Here is a 12478-nt window from a genome sequence, read left to right on the forward strand (position 1 = left end):
ATGTTGAGTCATCGGACTTACCTCACAGTTTGGGTTCTAGAATCAAACTCCTCGAGAGGGGCTGGACCTTGTTCTACTCTGAAGTTGTTTCAGGGTGGGGGAGTCAGTTGAGGTGGCTCGAGCATCCAGTCCTCCCCGGTGAGGCGTGCCCAGCCGAGAGAAGGCCCCCGGGGCAGACTCAGATCACACTGGAGGGATTATGTCCCACAGCTGGCCTGGGGACACCTTGGCGTTCTCCCGGTAGAGCGGGAGGAGGTGGCTGGGGACCGTCGAGTCTGGGCTTCCCTACTGACACGCTGCCTCCGCGACCCGGACCCGGATAAGCGGAAGCGAATGGAATAGATGGAGGCAGGTCTGCACTGCCTCCTGAACTGGCACCCTATATTTGGGTGCCAGTACACCCAAACACGCCTGAATTAGCTCCTTTCGGTAGCTCGAGTGTGTCAAATGTGTTCTGTTCAGCGATTGCGTGGCTGAAGAGCCAGCAGGCTTTGCAAGTCCACTCCAAAGTGTTAATTCATTCCAAAGGGAGCTGGATGAGTGGGATTGGTGTGTTGGTGATTCAGACACAAATGTGCCAGTCTTGTTAGACGGAAGGGAGGGCAGACATTGAGGTAATAACTCAAGATTTGCAGAACACAGACGGTCCTTGGTGGAAAGCCAGCCAGTCTCTCGGCCTGTCCTCATCCGCGTGTGTACATGCATGCATGCATGGATGCAGACGGCAGGGAGGGGGGGGGGCTGCATGGGGGTGTATTGGACAGCGGCAGCCTTATCAGCGGTCACCATGTGGAAGCTGCTGCATGTTCGTGGATGTGGAAGCATTGCATTCATTTGTCGCCACACCCAGCAGAAACGATGCACACGCAGCGAATAGGCTGTGATGGTATAAGATGTATGAATGTTGTATTTTCCAGAAGGGATGGATGCTGGTGCAAATATGTCCAAGACGTGTTTCCCCGTCAGTGCGCATGATTCTGCGGCTCCACTACAACGGCACGCTCCAACTCACCTTGAATGAGGCGCACGGAGGCTCTCTGCCGAGGGAGCCAATCCCCGCCAAGAGGTCCGACGCGCAACCAATCAGGTGAGGGTAAGGGGGTGGGATTTGTAGGTAGGGGAGGGAGGGCTGCGCTTTCCATTCCGGGGCTCTCGGCCCAGCCGCTCGTAAAAAAAAAAAAAACGGCTCCGTGTGTGGCGAGACGAGCGAGGCGGTGCAGGTGCTGAGTCTCATCGGGAGAGGATGCGGATGGAAGGACGGGGGAGGGAAGGGATGAAGGGAGGCTACGCTGGGGAGACGACACCGGATGTGTGAGAAGCAGCGGCTGTCGCTAAAGAAGAGGGAGGCGCAAGGTCGAATATGAGAGATTTTGGTCGAGCGAACGGGGCACTTTGCGTGGCGATAGCTGGCTGGCAATAGTACTATGATTTGGTATGTGGCCACTCTGATAGCAAGTGTATTCAGCATCAGAGGGACGGCCGCTCAAGGTGAGTCGAAGTGCAATATACCCGCACATTGCATTTGCACACCATCTGTGCGTGTGTGTTTGCTTGTGTGTGTGTGTGTGTGCGCGCGTTCTTCTGCTGCTTGAGACATCCATGGCATTTTCTTGCAACAAGAAGCCTTTTTTTTCCTTTTCCACGCCAAAGTTCAGGCCAGGGTAATTCAATGCAATAACATGTGCATCGATGCAGCCAACAATTGATTGTCTCAATCTCCTCCAGCTGAGGCCTGCTTGCATGGCAAAACGTGTGCATGCATGGGATCATAGCACAGCAGTCCCGTTCGAGTCCTCCTGAAAGGGGTGTGACCGTCTGAGCCCTCCGGATGGAAAAGTAGCTAAATAATGCATTATGTGTCAGATAAAATGCACTCTCCGTTTGGGCAGTCAGTCGGTAGCTGCATGTATGAGTATCACACACGACGGCACTACCATGCTATACTATTATACTATTATTATACTGTTATTATACTATTATGTGTGCAGATAACGCTGCTGTATCATTTCAAGCATGGAGTGCATTTTTCCACAGGAGTGCTTACTCCATGTGTGTGGACAGATGCACTCACTTAACCTTGCCTTCCCATTCATGCCCAGACGAGGGAGACAGGCGCCAAGCTGTTGCCTGGTAACTGATCCCAGTGACCCCCACATACCCAGTCAAAACTGGTCTGCATGCACACGCCTGACGCCAACATGATCGCGTCGAATCACAGCGAGATCCTGTGCTAGATTGTTCTGCTGATGTGAGAGTGTCTGCTTTGGGTGCTGCATTGAAGGTGACACGGGCTGCAACACAACACGCAAGTGTGGCGTGCTCAAACACCCGCCTTTTATTTACACGAGTGCAGCGAATCCCAGACATGTCCAAGAGAGGAGTCATACAGGGAATGGAGGCATTGACTGATGAAGATGTCAGCTGTACTGTCATGTGATGTGTCTATTCGGGTTTGTACCTGCTGCTCAGCAGAACATGCTAATGTGTATTTAGCGTTTTTAACACTAGCAAGAGAATATTGACGTTTGCCTCATCTTTTCTGTGGATTTAATTGGCAAGTTGGCCGAGCCTCTATCAGTGACCTGGAGGAAAGGCTAACTAAATTGATGTAAATTATGGTATTATGCTATTATTATGCTATTATATTATGTGGCTATGGAGTGTTAAAATAATCCCAGTACATCGTGGCACCTTCTGACTCTTGGATTATTTAGTCTTTCAGTCATGACAGCCAGTGCACATACCCTAGCCCACCTCTTCCAATGGTACCAGCGGGGCCCTCTCCCTTTCAGGGGGCCCAAGCATGGTACAATTGACCTGGTGGCAGCGTAAGGCAGTTCAGGGCTGGAACCACAAATCCTCACTAAATGAGAGTGAAGTTGCGTGACATTGGGCGACGAGCTCATTCATTCATTCAATTTCTACCGCTTTTTCCTCACGGGGGTCGCGGGGGGTGCTGGAGCCTATCCCAGCTGTCTTCGGGCGAGAGGCGGGGCACATATAGACAAACAACCATTCACACTCACATTCATACCTATGGACAATTTGGACAAACCGGAGTACCCGGAGAAAATGCACGCATGCACGGGGAGAACATGCAAACTCCACACAGAGATGGCAGAGGGTGGAATTGAACCCTGGTCTCCTAGCTGTGAGGTCTGCGCGCTAACCACTAGACCGCCGTGCGGCCCTAGCTAACAACCTGAAATGTCAACTCTGCACTGCTCTTAAGGTGCCAGGGAGTTAGCGTACTTTGGCTGGCATCCGTTACAGCAGTACACTTGAACACGCCTGAATCAGTTGCAGTTATGACGAGTGTAAAGCCTGCTCTTCTTCATGTTGCTTTGTCAGATTCAGAGAAAGAAGTTTGTCAAGTCAAATATGGATACAGAAATTATATTCCTAACTTGGTCACTTTGATACAAAAAGCACACTCGTTGCCACCAGGAAGTAGAGCCATTTGATTCCATTGGCCCGTCAGCCATTAGTCATGGAAACAGTTGTTTGATGAGCGTTCATCTCATGTTGTCGTCTGTAAGAAAAAGTCAGAGCTGCCAAGACAAGTAAATGGGTCAACACCAGTTGGGATTATTTTTCTGTTATGTGGCAGGAGGCAAGTCGGTGAAGCCGCGGGCAAAAATCTGATGTTGGAAAGGGAAACATTTTCAGACCAGGAATCAAGTATACTTATATATATACTTATTAATATTTGTGTAAAACAGAAGAAAAGCACAGACATGTTTGCATGTTCACAGGAACATCCTGCCAGTCGGTGTTGTGCAAACTGGCTAACAGTCCGTGCATGGTTAAGCCTCAGGACAAGTCAGCTGCTGAGCATCTGAGCCCCCTCCCCTCAATCTTTTCTATTGCACGCTTCTCTACGACATTTTCTACGGATTTCTCAACATGGAATCCACTGGTACCTGGTGCAGTACGGTCTTATTTGACCTTCATTAAACAAATAGAGTACATTTTCTCTGGACGCTCCTCTCCTGTTTGTCCCACACGGCATAGATCCACTCTAAAAGCTTTCTGTCCAGCTCTCCGCTAGCATTCTTCCTTCCGCCTGCAGCGAGGCACGCTCTTTTCTCGTAAGATGACATCTTTTTCTAATCACTATTTTTTGGGTCAATGCCGCGTATTGCAGTACTGTAAATGTCTGCTTTACAGATGCCACTTCTGCCATGAGGCATCAATTTGACTCTTTGTCTGTTCAGTTGCAGTACATTAGAGTGCAGCATATATAGTGAAAAACTGAAATGTCCGAAAACCAGAGTCATTTTTCCCATAGGAAATAACGTAAATCCAATTAATGCGTTCAAAAATATATATTAGAAAGAATAACTATCTGGTCTAAAAGACAATGAAAAAGTAATGATAAATATGTGAATGATATGGAAACACTCCAGTTTGCAGAGACAATAAAGAACAACAACTTGTCTTTGGTTGTTTCTGTTTTAGTCACAATGTTTGCATTTCCACCACATTTCATAATAATAATTCCCTCTTTTACCAGAATGGACCTTATTGTCTGCTGCACGGTGGATTATGGTTAGCATATTGGCTACACAGATCTGGGTTGGTATCTCATACTCTGGTTTCCTCCAGCATTCCAAACTACGCATGTTCGGTCATCCAATGAAATTGTCCATAGGTCTGATTGTCCATGTGAGTGCCTATATGTGCCTGATTGGCTGGGTCCAGGGTGTGCCTCACCTGTCACCCAAAGTCAGCTGGTATAGCATAGCATACCCTCATGACCCTAGTGAGGACAAGCGGTGGCGAAAATGGAGGGAACCCTATTATTGCTAAATTAAGCCTTACTGGATACAAATGTTGGGGGTGTGATGCAAGATGGCTGAATAAACACGCAATGCTATGAGTCGTCCATCTACTTCTTCATTAATACCACAAGATCCAACGTAGCAAAGGCACTGAGGCATAAACAGAATGGTACGAAAACTGGGGCGTTGGGTTGGACTGTATCAGAATAGCTCAGGCAGGAACAAACGGCCGCAGTAAACGGATGGTCGAGGAAGTGTGTTTTTATTTTGATGATTATTTCCTGCCAAGTACTCGCCGGAGAGGCAGCATATGGTCCAGAGGGCTGGAGGTCACTTCCAACTAAGTCAACGGTGATTTGGCAACCAATCAAAGTGAAGCAGTAATTAAGTGACATTGGCAAAGTGTTGCTGTTAGGACTACTTTCAGGCAAGGATGGCGACAGTTTCCGCTTCCATGCTGGACTGCTTTTTCTTTCCTGTGACGCATTGGTTGAACTGGCTTTGGGTCAGATGGTCAGTTATTGTCTGCTTTTTTCCACCTGAGACCCACGACTGAGACACGTGTCACTGGGTGACGTGGATCTTTAAATACAAGATTCAGATCATATTTTTGAAGGTGGCATGACTGTCAATCACACTGCTAAAGGCATGCCTGTAGAACCCGGACTGGAGTCTGAGGAGTCTGGTAGATTTTATATTGTTTGCGGCGACAATGGGGCGTTTTTGTTGTTAATATGCAAAAAATCAAACCTATGAAAAAGACACTTGGACACCAACCCATAGGTTGCTTTATTTGGGCACTCGTTGCTGTGTAATGACATAGTACAGGACAAACAAAGATTGGTTTGTTACGTGCAACATGTACAATAACTGAGGCAATGTATGAAAACCAAGGTTTGTCCGTACTATAGAAATGAAACTTGGATATACTATAGAGTACTCGGTGTACTATAGATGTACTATCATTGAAACCATTCTAATCTGAATAGCTGATAACACAAGTGAGTGCCAAGATAACTTCCTACAATTTAGCATGTTGGTGGTAGTGTCTTGGTCCAGGGCTGCATGTGTGCTACCGGGACTGGATAGCTGTGGTTCCCTAAGAGAACATGACCCGTTCCTTTGGGAAACAATTATGGCTATCTTAACAACTGTGTCACTTTGAAGCCCATTAAAAATGCCATAGACAGAAAACATAAATTGAAGCTTAAAGTCAGTTGTGTAATCACATCTTAATTATTTGATTACTATTATTGCTAATGGGAAGCTGCACGGTGATTAAGTGGTTAGCATGTAGGCCACACAGTCAGGAGATCAGGAAGACCTGGGTTGGATTCTCCTTGGGAATCGCTGTGTGGAGTCGGCATGTTCTCCCGGTACTCCGCTTTTCTCCCCCATTCCAAAAACATGCTAGCTTCATTGACCACTCCAAATTATCCATAGGTATGAATGTGAGTGTGAATGGTTGTTTGTCTATATGTGACCTGGGATTGGCTGGCCACCAGTCCAGGGTGGACCCCGCCTCTCGCCCAAGACAGCTGGGATAGGCTCCTAAATAAGAATGGGAACCACAATAATTGGATGTACCAGTATGATGACCATCACTTTGCAGTACTACTGACTTCCAGATGCCACACAAAACACGTCCTACTCTGGTCTCACTACCAGTGGGAGCAGCAGCAGTGCTTTGGTGTCCGATGGCCTCTATCGCTGGTGCACACTAGTTGGCTGATGCATCCACCAGTAGCAATTCATTGATGATTAAGTGATTATTTAATTAATCAACAACTACGTTGGTATTCAATGAATTATCCTTTGATTTTAGCCTCTGAAATGTCAATATTTCCTTCGTCATCCTATTATGTTTGTGTTTTGGCAAAACAAGATATTCACACACAATAGCTTTGACTTTGAAAAACAGTGATTGATATTTTTGCCTGTTTTTCATGTTGAATTGGTTGGTTTTGGAGCCTACCTGATCACTCCATGAATTAAAAAAACAAGCTTCAGATTGATCGACTAAGCAAATAATAATTTGCTGTGGCCCTACCTCGGTCACATTCCTGGATTTTGTGACGGAAACCTATTGCAATGTCGGCTGTACTGTACACTACTGATGGAGCAGGTCTTTCCAACGGCGGGGGGGGCAGTGAGTGTTAGCGTTGAGGTAGCTCCGTCAAAATGCTATTAAAGGTGTCCTGTAATGTGCACTTGGAAGCCACACTGTGTTAGTTCGCCCTTTGTGCCTTTGGCAAGCCACCGCCATCTTTCTTCTCTCTCTGTTCTGCATTGGGCTTTGCTTAGGTGTCAGCACATCTATCGCATCCCTGACTAAGCATCGCACATCAGAGCAGGCCACTCTGCAATTAAAGAGAGCTAAATAATGAAGAGAGCAGATCTATCCTCAATGATTGCCGCACAAAAAAGGATTGAAGCAGCAGACGCGTGGGGGGGGGGGTCATTGTGAAGCGTGCCCAAATGTCGTTGTGGTGTGTCAGGTTCTAGAAGTCGACAGAGTGCAGGCCTGCTGTTGCTTGCGATGGAACGTAGAATTCCATGATGTCTTCTGGTAGATATGCTAAATATGTGCAACGTGTATGATGCAAAAGCCTGCTCAGGGTTTTTAGTCCAACTATGTTTGTGTTTGAGAGGTTAAGATCACAAGTGCATTAGATTTGGGTTTGAACAAATGAGCTTTTTTAAGGCAGACACTCTGATTGTGTCACATTCCCGTGTGTATCGTTACTGTAGTTTCTGGACTATAAGTCGCTCCGGAGTATAAGTCACATTTTTTTCGGGTAATTTATTTTAAAAATAAAAAACAAAAAATAAACATGAACACAAAAAGTGTCCAGTGTTTATGTAACATAAATATTTTTTTCATTTATAAATCGCTCTGGAGTAAGTTGCAAGAACAGCCAACCTATGAAAAAAAGTATGACTTATAGTCCGGAAAATACGGTAATTGGTCATACAATTAGCGAATATATACCAATTAGGTATTGAAGCAATTGAGGCAAAATGGAGGTCAGCATTTTCCTGCTTCATGTGTGACTGGCATGGAAACAGGAGTTCAGAACACTGAGAACAGCACTTGAAAATATCAAACATTAAGTTTCCCCATCGTCGATCATGGGAATTGGCAGCCATGTTTATTTCTCATACATTCTAAGACTAACTAGGGTGGCGCTGCTTCCTGCTTCATCCACGTCGGTATAGGCGTAGGACTCTACCATTTGCATTCTGGGACAGAGGGGTGATGATAATTATGATTATTATGACCATAAATTGCTGTATCTACCAAAATGTAATTTTGCTCATGTACACGTATAAGGATAAGGATAGCAGGGATTTTGCGATGCCATCACCTCCACGCTCGCATGTACTGTACTACACACGTACATCCTCTGGGATGTGACCTTCAGCCACGCAGCCTGGCATTCAATTACCGCCCTGTCAGTGGCCCGTCCAGCCCGGCGGATGCATGTCCTTGACGGGCGATCTGCAGCCTACAGCACCGTACCGTATGTGCCGTTACGTTGCTGGTGCCCATTAAGAGTGCGGACCGCCCCTTTGATGCCACTCAGTCACTCATAACGCATGTCTACTGTCACCTTTATCTAGAGCCTCACCAAATGTCCATGGATTCCTCCTTGGTCCTTGCCTTTTGTACAATGCTGTATGTCACCCAACATGCAACTGACATGCAAGCCAAAGAAAAAGCACTTTTTCATTTGTTCCTTTAGATGGTCACTGAACTGAAGTCTCAGAAGGTCAACCACGATGGTGTGGAGGTGTTTAACTAGCTTTAACTTTGTCTTGTGTGACTTTAGCCTCATTGCAATTTCAAGCTTCCGCCACATTCTTTTAAAGCAGCTTCCGTGTTTTTATTCCAATAGCCTGTAATTGTGTCCTCGAATTGCCTTTAAACCATATTGACTCAAGTACTGAGTGGGAAGCATTTTATGGTGTTTACCACTTGAAAACAAGTGGAAACATTGCAAACTGCTATGGTGTATCGCTATGGACAGCCGCTGATGAAACCTTTATTGGTTTATGGGGGCTTCGTTCGGCTGCTTTGCTAACTTGTGCTCATGTTTGTGCCGTGCTTTTTTTTTTATTAGAAATGCATATTATTAAACACGTTACAGGAATTCAAGCTTTCACTGGGCCTGTTAAACCTACAGTCGGTTGAAATATTATACAATTATGTATTCCCTCTGTATTAATATTCTTTTGCACTGCAGTTTGGGTGATTTATCTGACAGGTGACTGAGATGTTTTCCCGGTTAAATCCACGGCAGTAAATCCAGCGGATGCCGAGGATAGATATGTAGATGTGTGACTGATTTGTGTGGATCTCACAGGCATGCATAAACAATGTTTACATATTGCCGTGTTGAACCTTTAATATCTGCGCTGCTATTTATTGTAAGGCCACAGGCGGTCGTGGAAGCTTGGAGACTTGGATCACATGAATATGTTGTTGAGAGCAGGAATATTTCCCCTCAATAAGTGCTCATAAACCCTAGTGGGGTCACTGTGCATCCATTAAGGAAATGAAAATGCGAAATGCTGTGATCAAGCCCACGCTGATTGTCCCCCTTGAGGATCCCCTAATGGGACTGGAGATTTATTAGTCCTGTGGTATTTACTGTAGAAGTCTGGGGATCCAAAAATAATGTCAAGCCAGAAACCAAAACCCTTCTGAACCCCGACCTGACCTGTCTGCACGGAAAATGATGGCTTTTCATCAGCTGGCATATTGTACACGCTCGGGCAGGGTTGGGGCTCGTGCTTCACGTCAAGTGACTCTACTTAGTCATAGCAAACAATGCATCCAGTGTGAAGCTGTGGAGGATATCTCAAGCACTCAGGGGGGTTGGGAATTTAAAAAACTTTTGATATCAATTGGTTATCATAGCGGCAGTAAAAGGTTGTTTAATGGCGCTTTCTATTTCAATCCCAGCTGCCATGTTTATTATTGTTATTATTAAAGCTCAACATTATGCTTCTCCACCTTTCCGACCTGTAAATGTCGTTACAATCTTGTATTCTGGTGTTAAACCATGCCAGAGCGTCAGATTATTAAAGAGGTCTGGGATGGTTGTGGATGCTCTGTTTTACACCGTTCCTTCTAATGCATCAGGTGGAAGTGGTTGGAGAAATCCATGCTCATTTGTTAATGTGACGCACGACTGTTTTGTGAATGTGGGCGAAGCGGGACTATCCGCCGAACTGTTGCTGAAGTCTGACACCTCTCCAACGTTACTTGGTCGTGGATGACGAGTCATGGGAGTAATGGGACAAAATGAGGGCTGCTGTCCAGAAGGCCAGGAGAGCTTGGGAGTGTGACCAATCACAGTGGAGTGGGGGACGCGTATGGGTGGGAAGAAACACTGCAGGAAGGGGTGCAGAATCTGGAAGATATAGAAACCCGTGTGGAGCTGCTTTTTTTTCCCGGGTACTCCGCTTCCCCCACCATTCCAAAAACGCTTCCAAAAAAATCTTCATTGGCCACTCAAAATTGTCCATAGGTATGAATGTGGGTGGGATTGGTTGTTTTCTCTATATGTGCCCTGGGATTAGCTGGCCACCAGTCCAGGATGGACCCCGCCTCTCCCCCGAAGACAGCTGGGATAGGCTCCAGCATACCCCCACCCTACTGAGGACAAGCAACATAGAAAAAGAAGATGAATGGATGTCTCCTGGCTCCAGCGCCATTACAAAGCTTCCAGATTCGAAGGCTGAGCCCAGATAACCGTCTGACCGCATCCCCTTTAAAAAGAAAAGTGTAATTTGATTTAATCTGCTCTGTTTCAGCGCAGAATCAGTGCCGGCTGAAACGACTAAAGTGGATTAACTCTATGACAGGATAATGCCGATTAAAATGATGAACACAATCACTAAGTGATCCATATGGCCTCCAGAGAGGAGAAACGGGTGAAAATGTTTGCGTTTTGATGTCGGTTTGCACAATTGAAGAAAGGAGGACATTTCCCAGAGATGATATAATGACATAGTGAAGAAAACATCAGTTTTTGGCAGTCGTCACCGACATCTAGTAATACACTCGACTGCCGCCTACAGGACCGAAGTGGAACATTATCCGGAGCATACACCATGCTAGCCTTTCCCGCTCCACTTCTTTGGCATTCGGGAGCGTCAAGGATCCACCGCTGTCTCATTAATTGGCCCCTATTATGCTGTATTCACGTTTTAATGATGTTCTAACAACAATATTTGTCCCTAGAGCCGGTTTATGAGCATCAAATATGTTAGCAAAAACAGCGGCATAATAGGACAGGGAGGAAGAGCACTTTTGGGTCTTGTTGTACATAACTGTGGTGCGTTCAATGACTGTTGATTATAGTGCCAAATGTTGACACTTGATGGAAAACATTGTTGATGAAAGAAAGACATAAGATTGTGTTTTTTTTTTGATGGCACATCATATCATTAACTTTGTTTGGAATGCTGGAGGACATTTTAAATATGAATGCCAGAGGGAACTGGTTTCCAGTTGAATAATCTAGGCATGTGAATACGGCTAGTGCTATCATATTCATGTATTTTATGTCAACATTCCGACTTTGAATGTAAGGAAAATGGGCAAAATGCTCTCTCTAACAATGACAATAAAGACCGATTCAAGATCTGATGGGTTTTGCTCCTGAAATCAGTCAGGTGGTTTTTTGTTCAGGCAGCGTCATGGCCAACACTAGCAGGCGCTGCTTTGAGGTTGTTGGTCTGGAGTGAAACAGCAGCATCCCTTAATCCCGTTCAGCCACTCAATGGAAGCCGGGATAGGATGTGACTGTGGGCGGGAAATTGGACAAACTTCACTCCCGGACGGAGCGTTGTGCTGATGCAGGTACGGCAACCTTTCAGTCGTCTGATAATAACGCTCGGCAGCCTGCCTGCGCCTTTCTGGCCGAGTGCCGAGCCCGGTGGCGCTCTGGGGGTGGGGGGGCAGGGCGGCGCTCTTGGCAGCTCACATCACGTACAGCATGGCACCACCACAAAACTCTCACGGTGGGAGGGGGGGGATTTGCTTTATCCTCCACCGCAAGTGCTCAATAAAGAGAATGGTGTTTTATTGCATCGGAGTCATTTTGTTGATGTGCTTTAATTGCCACCTAATTACTTCCTGACATCCTCTAGGCGTCACCGCGTCAGCATGAACGTCCTGACGTGACCTTCCTTTGCTGTCCTCAGGTGCCCACGGAGTGAGAGAGGAGCCTCGGTTTGTGACGGCACGCGCCGGCGAGAGCGTGATCCTGGGGTGCGACGTGTCCCCTCCCCTGGACGGCCAGCAGCCCCCCTACGTGGTGGAGTGGTTCAAGTTTGGAGTGCCTATTCCCTTCTTCATCAACTTCCGCTTCTACCCTCCTCATGTGGATCCAGAGTACACTGGTAAGTGTCACCGTGGTCACAGTCCCAGGATCAGCGCTAGCCAACCAGCCCATTGCACACCAGCTGGCATCTGCTACATATGCAAATAACAATGACATTAAGAAGGGGGCGTGTCTCTTCACTAAGGGCGGTGGCCAATCGTACCGTGCTCGGGCCCAGTTCGCACCTACAGGCTTACACGTTTGGCCTGTGTGGGTGCACAGATTCATGCTCAAATTCTGTGCGTGATGCAATTGCACCAACACATACATCCCGCTCAACCATGGAGCCAAGTCCCA

At 46.6% G+C, this 12478-nt stretch overlaps 1 protein-coding gene across 5 annotated transcripts in view; it reads left to right on the forward strand.

Moving 5' to 3' along the window:
- Positions 1-1214: 1214 nt before the first annotated feature.
- igsf9ba (immunoglobulin superfamily, member 9Ba) overlaps positions 1215-12478 on the forward strand; it is a 49571-nt gene continuing 38307 nt past the window's right edge. For all 5 annotated transcript variants that reach the window (XM_058079900.1, XM_058079901.1, XM_058079902.1 and 2 more), the window contains exons 1-2: positions 1215-1488; positions 12003-12200. In XM_058079900.1, the coding sequence (XP_057935883.1) occupies positions 1425-1488; positions 12003-12200 (262 nt within the window). In that variant the 5' untranslated portion in view covers positions 1215-1424. The remainder of the gene's footprint in view (positions 1489-12002; positions 12201-12478) is intronic.

This window comes from Doryrhamphus excisus, chromosome 8 (assembly GCF_030265055.1).
Source record: "Doryrhamphus excisus isolate RoL2022-K1 chromosome 8, RoL_Dexc_1.0, whole genome shotgun sequence".
In the NCBI taxonomy this organism is placed as follows: domain Eukaryota; kingdom Metazoa; phylum Chordata; class Actinopteri; order Syngnathiformes; family Syngnathidae; genus Doryrhamphus; species Doryrhamphus excisus.